Source organism: Centrocercus urophasianus, unplaced genomic scaffold, assembly GCF_019232065.1.
Source record: "Centrocercus urophasianus isolate 14NV4802_14NV808 unplaced genomic scaffold, USGS_Curo_1.0 seq_74, whole genome shotgun sequence".
Lineage (NCBI taxonomy): Eukaryota > Metazoa > Chordata > Aves > Galliformes > Phasianidae > Centrocercus > Centrocercus urophasianus.
Window position 1 is genome coordinate 821,367 of NW_024885355.1, and position 15,467 is coordinate 836,833.

Sequence of the window (15,467 nt, forward strand, 5' to 3'; positions counted from 1 at the left end):
CTTCCTTTCTTCCTTTCTTCCTTTCTTCCTTTCTTCCTTTCTTCCTTAATATTTTGAAAAGTCTGGAGCATGTGGCACAACAGAGGAGGTCAAAACGTGTGAGACTCTTCATCCTTGAGCAAAGAAGGCTCAAAGGGACTCCAATAGTGTGAATATTAGGAAAACTTTCTTCTTGGAAAGAGTGGTAATGCATTGGCAAAGGCTGCCCAGGGAAGTGGTGGAGTTACCATCACTGGAGGTGTTCAAGAAAAGGGTGGATGTTACACTGAGGGATGTGGTCCATAGGCAGAGGTTGGTGGTTGGACTTAAGGTGATCCTATTGGATTCTATGAATGTGCATAGGGATGGTAGGGAATGAAAAAGACCAAGACAGACTCTTCTCACTGATGCCCAGTGATGGGACAAGAGGCACTGAACAAATAATGGAAAAAATAATTATATTTAAACATGAGAAAAACACTTTTTCACTGTGGGTAGCTTTTGCAGCATGGCAGCCTCTCTCTGCCCTTCCGGGTGGACTCCTGTCAAGGCTTGCTGAATATTTTGGGACTTGCCCAAGTTGTGTGCAGAGCTCATAGTGCTGTCCAGGCACATCTAGAGGGTGGTGGCATTTAAGGGCATTCACGATCCTAGGAGATTTGCAATTTAGCTGTAATCTGCTGTGAGGTTTTGCATATTATTAGGGAAGGAGGTTGAAAAAATCCATGTGCTGCTAGGGTATAGAGCAAGGATGTGCTCTCAGCCATAACCGCCCTGGACCAAAAGCACCTTGAAATGCCACATCCAAGTTTGCACCTAAATGGGAAACGCCTACTGCAGCATGCAGTACTGCCTGAATGACTTTGAGAACAATGTGCCCTTAGGGACCTTCTGCAACAGTGGGAAGAGAAGCTGAGTCAAAGGTTGGATCTTAGGAAAAGCTTTGAAGGAGTGTTTGAATATTGGAACAGGCTCCCCTCCTGTTCCTCGAGGCGTTCAGGAACTGTGGAGACATGACTCTTAGGGACGTGGTTTAGTGGGCAATATTGGTGCTAGATGGACAGTTGGACTAGATGGTCTTAGAGGTTTTTTTCCACCCTTTATGATCCTAAGATTCTGTAAATGAAATGTGTGCTTTGCAGAGGGACTCTGCATTTCCAGACACGAGCATTTCTAGCCTTGGCACCCTTGGTGCTGTTGTGGTTTTGAGAGAGTTGAGAGTAATGCACTGATCTCCTCTTATGTACCAGGACAGGCTGCTTCTCTGATGAGAACACAGGGCTTCTCTGTCTTAAAATGAGCAATCAAATGGTTTTAATTCATAGACACTTGCTTGGTGATGAGGAAATCACCCAACACCCTATACCCTAATTTCTGCCAAGTATAATGTGCTTCCATGATTTCACCTTCTGACTTACCCCAAACCAAGTGAGTTCATTTTTGTGCACTATGGATTCACCCAAGGGTAGAAAGAGCTGCAAAGGTCCTCAGCCATAGTGCCTCTGAGCCCAGAGCAGGACCACTATGAGCTGATCATCCCCATCACTGACAGCCAGGACAGATGCATCACAAGCTTTTGGCTGCTTCCTTGATGGTGTGAAATAGGATAACCCCTATTATCCTGCTATTAAATAGCACTGCTCCTCTTCCATCCCTCTCTGCACTAAGGGATGCTGAAAAGATCAGGTGCTGTTGGCAGCTGTCAGATTGCCTCCCTCTAGTGCTTATTCCAACCTCCTGCAACACTGGCAGCCAGGAGTGAATCAGCCCTCTCCTGCTGGTTTGATCGCTGCCCAATTTACACAGTTTTATCCAGATGAATCTCATGTTGTTTATAAGGTGGCTGAGTTAGGTGGGATTAAAGGAAGATCATAAAATCATAGAACAAGGGAATCGTTTGAGCTGGAAGGGACTCTTAAAGGCCATCTAATCAACTTGCCTGCAGCAAACAGGGAGTCCTACAGCTCCATCAGGTGCTCAGAGGCCTGTCCAGCCTGACCTGGAATGTCCCCAGGGATGGGGCATCTGTCCTGGTATGCTTATGAAGCAGCAATTCCTCCCCATGAGGAACAAGCAATGCAAGTCCTGATGTGCAAAGGTTGGGGAATGTGTTACTTTGGATGTAAATAACCTGAAAAATTAAGGGGCATAGAGAAAGGAGATCTGCTTTGTCTTTCACTCCTTTAAATTAGATAGAATAGCAAAGCAAAAAAGTTTCTTTCAACTCTTTCTCTGCCCCATCCACTTTCAGCCTCCAACTGGTCTTAGCCTTCCAAACTGGACTGATCAGGCCACAAAAAAAAAACCAAAAAACCACAAATAAAGAAGAACAACAACAAAACCTGCAGTATTTCATGTTTCACAAAGCTTTTGGATTACCAGCATTTCACCACCTGCTGGAGAACAGTGAGCCTGTTGGATGAAGACACTTAGTGTCTGTGGAAATGCCCAAGGCCAGGCTGGGTTAGACCCTAGGATCTGGATGGGCTTTAGGGTCACATTCAACCCAAGCCATGCTATGATTCTGTGATACTCTCAGCACCAAATGCCTTTCCATCACAAGGTCCCCAGAGCAAAGTGAGAGGGAGAAGCTTGATAAACACTTTTGTCAGAACTGAAGGGCTTTGCAGAAAAGGCAAAGGGTAGACTTACAGGAGGAGATGGGTCACTAGGGCTGTAGTGATGTGAAAATGTACCATTATCACCATGGATAATGATAGCAGAGATGTGCTGATGCTGGAACAGAATAGCCATCCTTCAGGGAGAGGATCTGGCGTCACTTCAGCAGCAACGTAGTCATGTCCTGGGGAGAGCATAAGGCAGGACAAGGTCCTCCTGCTACCAGTGTGATGAGCCAGGCCAGCACAAAGCTGCAGGTGGGATTTAAACGGAACCTGAGGAGCAGAGAAAGTGATTTTTCCTCTGCCAGGTAGCCTTGCTTTGTATTTCCCCGCCTCCTCACTCACCGTGTTTATTTTCTCCTGTCTCACAGGAAATCTGTGCTGATCCCCATCTCTTTGTGGACGGGATCAGTTCCCATGATTTACACCAGGGCCAGGTTGGGAACTGCTGGTTTGTGGCTGCCTGCTCCTCCCTGGCATCCCGCGAGGCCCTGTGGCAGAAGGTAAGCTTCTCTTCAACACCTCGTGCTTTGTTTGCCTGGCTCAGATACTGGATCTTCAGAAATGCTTCAGCCTTGAAAAGCTGTTCATGTGGAAAACCTCTCTTAAAAAAAAATGTTCTTTGAGAGGAATTGTTGTGATTACAGCCACATCGCATTTGAGCCAAACTCTTGGCGAGTTTCTCCATAACCACAAGGATCAAGCCCTGCTCTGTCCTTCCACATCCCAAATCTGACCCTCCCCACTCCAGAATAACCATATACAAATATATATATATGTTCAGGATGCTCAACTGCAGTGCTGAAAGTCTCTGTTTCCCGTGGTATTACCTCTCTGGCTGCCCAGTGTGTTCTCACCTTGGCTATAAGACACCTTGCACAGGGGCAGTAGGATGATCTAAGGATATTAGCGTGCCTCCCAAGCCACTGCTCCTCAAACACGCATCCCTGGCATGTCCCATGGATGGTTTGCTCCGCACAGTGGGATTTCCATAAGATTGGGGTCCAAGGGCATCGTGGTTGCACTGTCACAGAGCAGGAGGGCACCAAGGAGCTGCAGAATAGGGGGCAGAGCCTGAGCAGTGTGAAGGGACAGGAGGTACGAGGTGCCACATCCTTTCCCAGCCTGTGGCCGTTTTTACCATGTCCTCCTTAGGAGAAGAATTCAAGTCTATGAAAGCCAGTGCAGCTGTGGTCTTCAGTCTGGTACAGGTGTCTAGGACAAGGGGCCAACAAGTTGCAAGTGCCTTTATCTAGATTTTAATGTGAAAAGGCAGACACCAAAGCCCGTAGTGTTGCCAGCATCGCCCACTTCACCCACAGCCTCCTACTGCAGCAGAGCAGTATTCCCTCCTTGCTCTGTGTGCTGAGGTCCGTCCAGTCTCTACTATTGTGGTCATAAACACTGAGCTCCACCACAGGAATTTGTCTTTTATTTTCTTTTAAAATCAAGTCTTTCCAGCACATGTGAACAAGGTAGGTTTTGTTGGCTTCTGGTTAAGCAATAAGATTTCCTCCTACTTCTGTACTTCTGTAGCTTGTGGCTGTTGTTAGAGGCGTGGTGTAAGGTGTTATTTAAGCTGTTCCTCTGCATCATCATCTCCCCAAGGCAAGTTCTCCTCCCTCTTCACCATTCACCTCCAGCCCTGCCCTGGGAGATGTCAACCAAACAGAAGCCAGGTCTCTTTGGACACCTCATTATTTCTGTTTACCAATGGCATTGCTTTTCCTCCCTTGGCAATTTTGCTATAGGTGTTTGTGACTTCTCATTTTTCATGCACTTAACTCTCAGAGCTTTAATGTTCTTTATCTGCATCTTTGCATCCTTCTGTCTTTCAGAAAGGTTTGTTTTACAGCAGAAGCTAAAGTTGCAGTCCTCTCCCCATGCCCAGAATCTTTATTGGTGGCTCAATGGCATTATAGCATCTGCACATCCAGGACCCTGCAATGCTATTGTCTGCTCCTGACCCATCCATACACCAATAAAAGCAACAGTTGATAGGACAGGCAAGACAGCAAAACACTGAACTGTCATTAGACACCAGAATGTCTCTGATTTAAAGTCTGGGAAGAATTAAAAGATGCTGGTGCAGGTGTTAATATCACTGAAATATCAGCACAGGGATCTTGGTCCAGCTCTCCCATTGCTCCTAGAAAAAAATGGGTAGGAACAAGGGACTGGAAGAAAATTGAGAGCAGTTTCCTAATATCTTAAGTCTTGTCTGGCCCTATGTGGTTTTAGACTGGCTCTATAAAATTCTGTTTTGTGGCCCTTCTGAGATGTCTAGCTCTACTGAAAAGAAATAAAGACATTGGATTATGGAGGGGATTAAGTCATTTCCAGTAGCACTTTGTCCTAAAGGGTAATCTGGATCTGTAACCAGGTCTCCAGGGTTTCCTGAAGGCATCTTTACTTTAAAACCCAAGAGTTGATATGTCAGTTGTTGCTGAAGGTGTTTAAAATCTAGCGAACAAGCAAAGCAAGAGCTCAGAGGCCATCAAGAAGGGTCTGGTTTCCTCAAACCTCTCTTTAATCCCTTCAGATGGGGCTATGTGTGGCCCTATAGCTCATTTGACTCTGCTCGTAGCGTCTTTAGGAGCAGACATATCAGACAGGTGAGTACAGGGCAGTTCCCGGTGCAGTGACCCACCTTGGGTTCCTGATGTCTTCTGATGGTCTTTTTTGGAGACTTCTTATAGAAGACCAAATTAAAACCTCCAGGGATCATGCTCACTGAGTTGTGTGGCATAGCCCAAGTGATAGCAGTGCCTTTTGTAAAAATACTTAAGAAAACTCTTTCCTGGATTTTATTTAACACAGCTGGAGCTCTCAAAGTTCTCTGCAGAAATGTGATGTGACAGAAGCCAGCATGAGTCACAGATAGGACAGAGAGAACCAAAGAACCTAACGATAGAATCATGGAATCACCATAACACCATACAACCTAGCTGCATACAATGTGCCACATAAAAGTTAATGCTGAAATCCATGGGCTCTCTGACAGTCCAAACCAGTGGCTCTATCCTAAGGATGGCACAGCCTGCTTGAAGGAGTCAGGCCTTTTCCGTGGAACACCTGAAGTCATGATGATGGTTTAGCCATCTTTTCATGGTGCATGGCAGAGGGGTGCATTGTTAAACATGGCAGCTCTGTTTGGGATCCACAGACTCTTGGAGACACTCTGCAAAGAGGGAGCATTCATTCTCTTTTATCCCACCCACTGCCTGGAGAGCTGACCAACGCAGCACAGATGCTCTGGATATAACCATACTCAGTAGTTTTCAGGAAATGAGCAGCCCCAGGTTAGGCATAGCAGTCTTATTGGTGCTCACTTGGACTCAGAGCATCTCTACAGCACCTGGAAGAGCTTGCTTGCATCTTGGAAGTGCTCCTTCACCTGGCCCAAAGAGACAAACATAAGGCCCAGACCACATCCCCATTTCCCAGAAGCACTGAGTAAAAGGGAAGTCCGTGCATGAGCACCTTGTCCAACATCAGTCCAGTCCATTCGAGGGCAGCAGACTATGTTGAGTTGTTGGTGCCCACTAAGGCTTCCTGCCAGCAGTGCCACCCAGCAGAAGACATGGGGTCCTGGCTGTGAGTCAAACATGAAACTTCGTAGAGATGAACAGCCACATGTGGTGCCGAATTGCCATGAGTGCAGCCATCAGGGCAAGATAAATTATTCTTCCCCTCCAGCAGGCACTTGTGACTCGTCATCTGGGATTTGTCCAGATTTAGGGTCTACGGACACCAGAGAGATGGTTTTGTGTGGCCAGGAGAAGATGAAGGAGGAGCTTTTTGCTGTTCGGAGGAGGCAGGGTACGGACAAGACAGAGACAGATTTGAGCACAACCGAATGACAAAATTCAACAGCAGCATGGGAAATTAGATATAAAGGGGGATAAATATATATATATATATAGATATATATATATATCTTCAGCATGAACATGTTCTGATACTGGGGTCCAGTCTGCTCCATGCAAAGAGGTGCTCAGAGTTGGGACAGACAAACCTCCAGGCAACGTGGTTTAACCATAAAGTCCCAGTCCAAGCAGAAGGCTGGAGCTGACTCCTCCAGAAGCTGCTTCCAACATGAATGATCCCACGAACCAATATTCTGAGAATACACTGGCACCGACACCTGCAGGATGGTTGCCCTGGCTGTGCACCTTCATTTAGGGATAACGAGCTGCACTTTGGCTTGCTGGAGCCGTTGTCAGGGAGGTTGCCAGGGAGGCTGACATCAGATATCCCTTCCCTATAGATTATCATGCACAGCAGCACCATCAGTTCCTAATCTGCAAACGAGATGGGAGGGCACCCAGAGGAAGCCCTGGAGGGTGTTTTGCGTCACTGGCCTGGGTTGCCTAGCACCGCTGGGACCGTGGAAAAGGTGCACCAGAATTTTTACCCCTCCGTGTCCTATCTGGGAGCCAAACGTTGCTGAGGACATAGCAGAGGAGCAGTGGAGGAGATGGCAGCCGAGGCAGGGGAGCTCAAGCTGCCCTTCATCCACGATGACCAGCTCACCCGGTGCATGCGTCTGAGAGCCCAGAGCCTGCAGCAGAAAAACGCCAGGCCCCAGGATGGTGAGAAGCTGCTGCATCCCAACGAGCACATCTACAGGGTGGATTTCATCCGGCAGCACAACCTGCGCTTCCTACGCTGGGACATCCAACTGGAGAGATCTGGGAAGGTGATGGTGACCGGCACCTCCCAGCACTGGACTCCTGATCTCACCCACCTGATGAACCGGCAGCTGCTGGAACCAGTGGGCATCTTCTGGAAGAAGCCAGAGGCCAAGGAGGTGGAGTGCAATGAGGCAGATGCCCAAGAATTTGGGGAGCGGCTCGTGGAGTTAGCCAAGATCCGCAAGGTGATGTATTTCCTCCTTGCTTTCACCGATGGCCTTGAACCTGCTCAGCTGAAGGGTTCCATCGTTTTTAAGGCCTGACTCCCTCCTGCTCTGTCCTTCTTGCTCAGCTATGCTTTGTCTTCGTTTTTCTTTCTTTTGTTCAGTTCTCGGTTGTTTCTACGTGGCTCTTCATTGAAGGATGGCATAACAAAATGGTGGAGAACACCTTGGCAGTTCTGGAGCTCCTCACCCCTGAAAAACATTCCCTTAACATGCTTTCATCAATTCGAGTGGAGGGGAAGAGGGAGGACGAGCCATGGATGCTTGCTGCTTTATTTGCCTAGAGTATAATTCTGCTTCCTTGTGAGTTCAGGAATTCACCAGGCCTGGCTGGCACAGTCTTGCTGGCTTGGAAATGTTTGACTGCTCTTACCCTTCCAACCACGGCATGCCTGATGGAAAAACAAATTGCCATGCTGCAAACAGGAGAGGCATCCTGGAAAGAGTGCTGCTTTCCAGTTTCCATCCCAACCATCCAGAACGGGAGGCTTGTTTGAGATGGATCCTTGCAAGGATGCTGAGCGCTTGCAACTTACTGTGACTCCTATGTCACTGTGACTGTGACTGCTCCATGTCTCTGAAGACCAGACCTATGGAAGCTCACCTTACCATGAAGCTGAAGGATCTTCAGACATGTTCTGTTCAGCAGATTGCAAACTCATTGGACAAAAAAATAGGAGGGTGGACCTTGCTTTTCCTGACAGCTTTCACTGTTTAACGCTGGGGGTCAATGTGGGGAGGTTCTCAAGCATGTTGCCTTCCTCTTGCTGCCTGTATTTCTGTTACTGAGATGGTTTGGAGCAGGCATGCGTTTGTGTGCAGAGCCAGCAGCTCAGAGCAGGCTGTAGGTCTGAGCCAGCAGCTAGTCCCCTGCAGCAAAAGCAATTTGTGCATGATTATGGCCTTAAAAAATCTTCATGGCCAAGTTGGATGGGGCGTTGAGCAACCTGGTCTAATGGAAGGTGTCCCTTTCCATGACAGGGTGCTTGGAACTAGATGATCTCTAAGGTCCTTTCCAACCCAAACCATTATTTGATTCTGTGATCTATAGAGAGCACTTTGCAGACCCCATCCAGGATGTTTTGTTCCTGTCTCATCTATTGACAGTGGATAAACTGCTAACTTTGGACATCCCCTTTTCCTCCTCCGGAAGGTACTTTAGTGACACTTCTTGAGAGTCACGGGTGGAAATGTCCTTTGAAAAAGTATTTTTATGATTGTTTGCACCAAATGATGGTATGCATTCCTCAAAGTATGGACTGAGGTTTTCCTGAGGTGTGTAAGGAGGGGGCAATGATGGGAAACCAGCATGAGATGGCATGATACCCATGGCCTACTGATTGTGTAGATCATCCCCAAAAGAGTCCAGCTTCTTCTTCTTTTCCAGATCCCATGGAGGTCCTGGACACCATGCCCTCTCTAGCCCAATGACAATGTATAACATGATATGCACAAGTTGTGTTAGAGAGAAAGGAAAAGTCAAACAGAGATGGAGAGAAGTTGGGAGATTTGAGTCTTGCCTGCAGCCAAAGTTCAGCAACCACATATGGCCATGCCATGGACACTGCTGGAGAAGTTGATGTCATTGCTTATACCCCAAGACATGCTGTATTCAGTGAAGATAAATAAAAGGGGACTCATCCCTGCTCGGCTATAGTATGGACATATGGTGGATCAAACCCAGTTCTAGGGTCCCAAAACAGTCTCTTTTTCTATAGGAACAAAGTCCCTGAGTGCAAAACAGATTAGATCCCATAACAGGAGTCACTGCCAACTTCCAAAAGGGTTTTTGCTGGCCAGGTCTCATAATATGTAATTGCTACAATGCTGTTTGCTCAGTTAGAGTTCCTGCAGCAGGTACCTTGCTTGGTATTGATGTGCCACAGTAAATAAAAGCCTTATCAGCTGGTTTCCCCTTAAGGATCAAGGCTGTCCATATTTTCTTGATTCCCTGTCTGGTAGCTGCCCTAGTCCTGCATGCAGTAAGGCAGAACCCACCATTTTTCAAGTCATTTCTGGTAGTTTTGATAACTTTTCCTCTGCAAAAAAAAAGTAAATAGAACATTTACCTTCTTCTCTCTCAGCATGAAAGGCTAAATGGAGCGTTTAGTATTTGGTATGGTTTGGAGGGGTGTGAAGCAGGGCAGAGGAGAAATTGATGGAGGAATTGATCCTCGGGTGGATCTCACCTTTCCATCAGAGCTGGGAGTGGGAGGTGAGTGGGGTACTCAGATTCCTCTCTCCCATTGGGCAGATGATCCAATTCATGCCAACCACTGAAAATATCCCTACAAACTTTTCATACCCTGAAAAGGCTTTCATATACACCACTCCATCCCATCTCCTGGAGAAGTTCAGTCCTGCTTTGTTCAGCAGATTGACACAGCAGGTTTCCCTCTTCCCCGTCCTCAGCTGGGAAGTTCCCAACAGAATATCTCCTGCTTGGAGGAATCAGCACCCACCCATCCCTCCTTCAAGTCAGGGATGTTTCTCCAGAGTCATAGGTGCATTTTCTGTTAATTAGCCACTCTGGAGTAAGAAAAGGTCTGCATCAGCTTAGGGAAATGTCATTTGCACTGCCTCAATGCAACCAAGCTGAGTCCAGGACTCAGCAGAATCCCAGGATGAGTGGTTAAGGGCACATTCTCCAGTAACCACTGAAGAGAGGTGAGATATCTGAGGAGGGTTCCTGGGGGTGGGTTAGAGCTGTGGATCTCATTTATATCACTATCTCCTGCTTAATCCCTTAGGGAATATGCAGGATAAGGTAACAGGTAGAGTTCTCCTGTGTGCCTTGAAGAGTGACTGTGCTGGGACCAGCATCCCAACAGGCACCTGGAACTGCCACCTCTCTCCTGTTGTGCCAGTGGGTGTAGGAGATGGCTCCTCTCTGGCCCAGGGACACCACTGTCCTTCTTATACCTTTCTTATGCCCTCAGAAATTCACCATATCATAGAATCATGGAATCATTAAGGTTGGAAAAGACCTCTAAGGTCATCTAGTCCAACTGTCCACCTACCACCAATATTGCCCACTAAATCATGTTCCTGAGTACCGCATCTACATGGTTCTTGAACACCTCCAGGGATGGTGACTCAACCACCTCCCTGGGAAGCCTGTGCTAGTGCTTGGCCATTCATTTGGAGGCGTTTTTCCTAACATCCAACTTGAATCTCCCCTCTGGCACAGCTTGAGGCCATTGCATCTCATCCTATCACTGTTACTTGGGAACAGAGGCTGACACCCACCTCACTGCAGCCTCCTTACAGGCAGTTGTAGAAGGCGGTAAGGTCACCTCTGAGCCTCCTCTTCTCCAGACTGAACAATCCCAGCTCCCCATAAGACCCATAAAGTGCCCCAGACCCTTCACAGCTCTGTTGCCCTTCTCTGGACACACTCCAGGGCCTTGATGTCTTTCTTGCAGTGAAGGGCACAGAATTGAACACAGCACTTGAGGTGCAGCCATGCCGGAGCTGAGCACAGGGGGGCAATCAGCTCCTGCTCCTGCTGGCTGCACTATTGCTGGTGCAAGCCAGGATGCTGTTGGCTCTCTTGGCCACCTGGGCACACTGCTGGCTCATTGTCAGCCAAGAATTGAGAGTTCATGGAGAGTTCTATGGGAAGAGGAGCCTCATGCTTGAACTCACACCTCACTGTTTGCCAGGTTGAGCAGAGGCTGGGCTCTGGAGATCATAGAGTCATAGGATATCCTGAGCTGGAAGGGGCTCACAAGGATCATCAAGTCCAACCCCTGGCTCCACACAGCACCACCCAAAATCCAGACTCTGTGTCTGAGAGCGATGTCCAAGCGCTTACTGAGCTCCAGCATCTCAAGTGTGTGCCCACTGCCCTTTGGGAGCTTATCCATTTCCATCGCCCTCTAGGGCAGAACCTTTTCTGAGAAGAGATCTGACTCCTTGCCCCTTGGAACACTGTTGGAAAACAACCAGCCCCTGATCATAGATTCTGCTGTGTGTGTGAAGGCCAGCCACAGCTCTTGCTGCCTTCAGTAGCTGAGGATAATTTTGTTGCCATACCCAGATGAAGGGACAGAAGAGAATGGCTGGGGACCAGTATATCCTTCCACCATTAGTGGTAGTGCTAGATCTCAAAACCAGCCAGCTGGAAGCTGAGTCGCTGTCTCTAATCAATACCTTAGTCATTTTTAAGCTCACATTAATAGTGAGTTGATTAGCACAATGGTCCTCTATGACAATTCATTAGCATGAGTGCCAGTCAGGAGGGAATCGATGGGGACTGACAGTCTGACCTTCCATGGCAGTGACCCAGAGGGAGTCTGGGGCATCTTTCATTAGCACTCCTGGAAAACATCAAACCCTCCTGAAGTGGCTCTTCTCATGGCTCTGTCTGTTCTGCCTCTATTGATCTGGACAACTCAGAGTGCCAGTGAGCTCACAGGGCTGATGGCATCATTAATATTTCAACTGTCTTTAATTGTAAGCAACAATAAGAGTCCTGGGCTGGATCAGGGAGACTGTTACAGCTTTGTGGTGGCAACCATAAGAAGCACAAAGTTCCAGCAGCAGGAAAAGGGCCATGGTCTCATATGGGGGTCTCACCATGACCTGGGGCTTCCTGAAGAGCCTCTTTCCAAGCAATATAGCTGTGTCTTGTCCTGTCCCAACCCAATACTTACTGTTTGTCTTTGCAGGACAGGCAATGAATCATTAAGTTTGGAAAAGACCTTCCAGATCCCCAAGTCCAGCCACCAACCCTTCCGCACCATGCCTACTGACCACATCCCTCAGTGCCACATCTCCACAGTTCTTGAACAGGGATGGTGACTTCACCACCTCCCTGGGCAGCCTGTCCCAATGCATTGCCACTCTTCCAGAGAAGAAATTTCTCCTAATATCCAACCTGAACCTGGTGCAACTTAAAGCCATTACCTCTTGTACTATCAGGTGTACTGAAACATAATGCTAATAATTTTCCCCATGGGCTCACTGGAGCATCTCCTCTCTTAGGTCACAATGCTTTGGAAGCAGTTAAATATCTGATGGTGCCCACAAGCATGAAGGATATGAACTGTTTTTATTTACTGTTTTATTGACCATCATCCCTTTTTGCCTTGTCCTGCTGAGAGTGCTAATGGCTGTGACTCCAAACCTGCACTGCCTCAACTTCCTAACTTCTCTAAAGTTTCTTTCACTTCAGACTCTTTTTTCCTTCGTTCCCTCCTGTACTTGCTGGATGACTATGGCAGGTCTTGGCAGGGATGAAAGGGGACTCTATGGGGATGAGAATCTCACTTTCTTCTACTTTAGCAGAGCAGATATACCCAGAGTGATGGTCCCTGTTTATTACCACTCAGTAAACAAATACAACGTTCACTTTTAGACCAGTCCAATCACACAGGAACCAAGCAAAAGGATTTAAAAAGGGATCCCAGTAGTACCCTTCTGACATAAAAGTTCACAAAAATTCAATCATAGTAATAGCCATCAATGAGAATGTGCTTGTCAATGTTCAAGAATCATTTTCATAGTGCCCTTAATAACATACAGTAACTTTTGGTTAGCCCTGATGTGCTCAGGCAGTTGGACTTGATGAACTCTATAGATCCTTTCTGAGTGATCTATTCAGTCCTAAAACTTTGATCCTAAGAATAGCCATCTCTGTTCAGATCAAGGACCCTTCTGTTCCAATAAGCTTTCTACAACAGTAGATATCAGCAGATTTCCCAGGTAGAATTATGAGAATGAGGTCAAGGAAGGCATAATAGAAACAGAGCCGTGAGAGATTTATAGAGACATTCTCCAATGAAGGATGAAGTCTGAGCTATTTCAGTGCATGCAAATCTAGTCTACCTTGGAAGAGGCAAGCCCAGAATATGTCGTGAATGGGCTGTAATGAGCAAATCCACCTCCCTCAGGTTCTTCCTCGTCACTGATATTGTCTGCATTAGTTCTGATGTAAGAATTAACCCTAGCAAAAAAGGGTATAACCTGAGTGCATGTCTCCTTTCTGTCTCCTTCTTGTGTTGAACTCAGGTCATCCCAGACTGGAAGGAGCAGGAGTGGAATGCGGAGAAGCCTGAGAGCTATGCAGGGATCTTCCACTTCCAATTCTGGCGTTTTGGTCAGTGGCTGGATGTGGTAATAGATGACCGCCTGCCCACGCTTCACAACCAGCTCATCTACTGCCACTCCAACTCCAAGAATGAGTTCTGGTGTGCCTTGGTGGAGAAGGCTTATGCCAAGTAGGTACTTGGACAGATGCAGAGCAAATGAGGATCTTCACACCCCAATTTTCATCTCTGTTCATTCATCAGTTGGCTTATGCCTGTGGAAAATATTTGTAGTAACAGAATGCTGCAGGCTCCACAAATGTCTGATGCCGTGTAGAAGCTGGTGATGGTTATTTCTGAATTTGGCTTAAAGAACTATCAGAGGTAGCACTGCAACAGGGAGGCAGTGTGAATCTCCGTGTGAGCTGAGGTCTTTTCTTCTTGAGGATGCAACAGTTTTATAGGTCGGAAGTAGACCAAAGGTTATTGGGGCATATTTGTGGTCAGAGTCCCCACACCAAACATCATTCTTTTTCTCTTCTGGGTATAAGGTCTACTCAAGAATTGTAACTTCCAGCTGGAGGTTGCTTTAGCCTCAGATATTTTGGTCAAAACAACAGCTTTCTTGGGGAGGAGTAAGATGTATCTCAGATACAAAGGAATTGGAAGAAAAAGCTTTGCCTCAGTTTACCCTCAAAACAACATATCCTTCAATTCCACTTAGATTTAAATAATACCTATCTCAGGGGTTGCAGGAGTACTTGTAAACAGCACAGATCTGATTTTTTCACCCTCTTTTTGCTGTCCACTGAAATATTGCCTTCTCTGTGCCATCTCAAGAAGTGTCTGAGAGCTCTTAAAATGTCAGTACTATTGTGCCATCCCTATCACCCTCTTTTAGGTTGTCAGGATGCTACGAGGCCCTGGATGGAGGCAACACAGCTGATGCTCTGGTAGACTTTACTGGTGGAGTCTCTGAACCTATTGACCTGACTGAGGGGGACTACACCACCGATGAAGCCAAACGAAACCTGCTCTTTGAGCGTGTGTTGAAAGTGCACAACCGTGGAGGCCTCATCAGCTGCTCCATCAAAGTAAGCAACGTTGCCTGCATGATCATGGTTTTATGGGAGTAGACATTTTAGGATGCTGTTTATCCAAGCCTATTGGAGGCATCTAAATTAGATCAAGTGAACTGTGGCCAAGGGTTCATACATTTTCATGTAGATGTCAAAAGAACTTGCACAGGGATGTAGTTTAGTGCGCATGGTGGTGATGGGTTGATGGTTTGACTATACAGTCTTATAAGCCTTTTTCAACCTTAATGATTCTGTGATTCTGTGAACTCAATCCTGGAGTTCAGCCCAACCCTCCTTATTACTCATTGCTATGTCCAAGAGTGCAGATTCATCCTACTGGCCTTTGAATACTATCAGAGTATTTACTTCAGGAAAAAAACAAAAAACATTTTCATATCTGTATGTGAACATCTTCATGAACACCGCATTTCAAATCTTCCATTATAACCAATAGGATGAGCATTATTGCTTAAGGAAGATTATGGGACATCATGGGAGCTCAGAGACCTCTTGCAACTGGTGAAGACTGGAATGAATCTAGTACCTAATACAAGGTCACATACTCCTGATGAGGCAGCTTTCTCTGTCCCTGAGCACTGGTGCTCTTCTTCTTGTGTCCTCCTGTCCAGGCTACGTCAGCAGCAGACATGGAGGCCCGCCTGGCCTGTGGGCTGGTGAAGGGCCATGCATACGCCGTGACTGACGTGAGGAAGGTCCGTCTGGGCCACGGCCTGCTGTCTTTCTTCAAGTCAGAGAAGCTGGACATGATCCGCATGCGCAACCCATGGGGTGAACGAGAGTGGAACGGCCCTTGGAGTGACACGTGAGTGGGAAA

At 47.0% G+C, this 15,467-nt stretch overlaps 2 protein-coding genes across 2 annotated transcripts in view; both read left to right on the top strand.

The window, feature by feature from the left end:
• The window catches only part of CAPN5 (calpain 5), a 51,261-nt gene that overhangs the window by 26,360 nt on the left and 9,434 nt on the right, over positions 1 to 15,467 (top strand). Inside the window, exons 3-6 of the mRNA XM_042838220.1 lie at positions 2,972 to 3,103; positions 13,537 to 13,745; positions 14,455 to 14,647; positions 15,262 to 15,455. Of these exons, the coding sequence (XP_042694154.1) occupies positions 2,972 to 3,103; positions 13,537 to 13,745; positions 14,455 to 14,647; positions 15,262 to 15,455 (728 nt within the window). The remainder of the gene's footprint in view (positions 1 to 2,971; positions 3,104 to 13,536; positions 13,746 to 14,454; positions 14,648 to 15,261; positions 15,456 to 15,467) is intronic.
• On the top strand, positions 6,984 to 7,560 carry LOC122170937 (olfactory marker protein). The gene has a single exon (XM_042838221.1). The coding sequence runs from the start codon at positions 7,081 to 7,083 to the stop codon at positions 7,558 to 7,560; it is 480 nt and encodes a 159-aa protein (XP_042694155.1). The 5' UTR covers positions 6,984 to 7,080.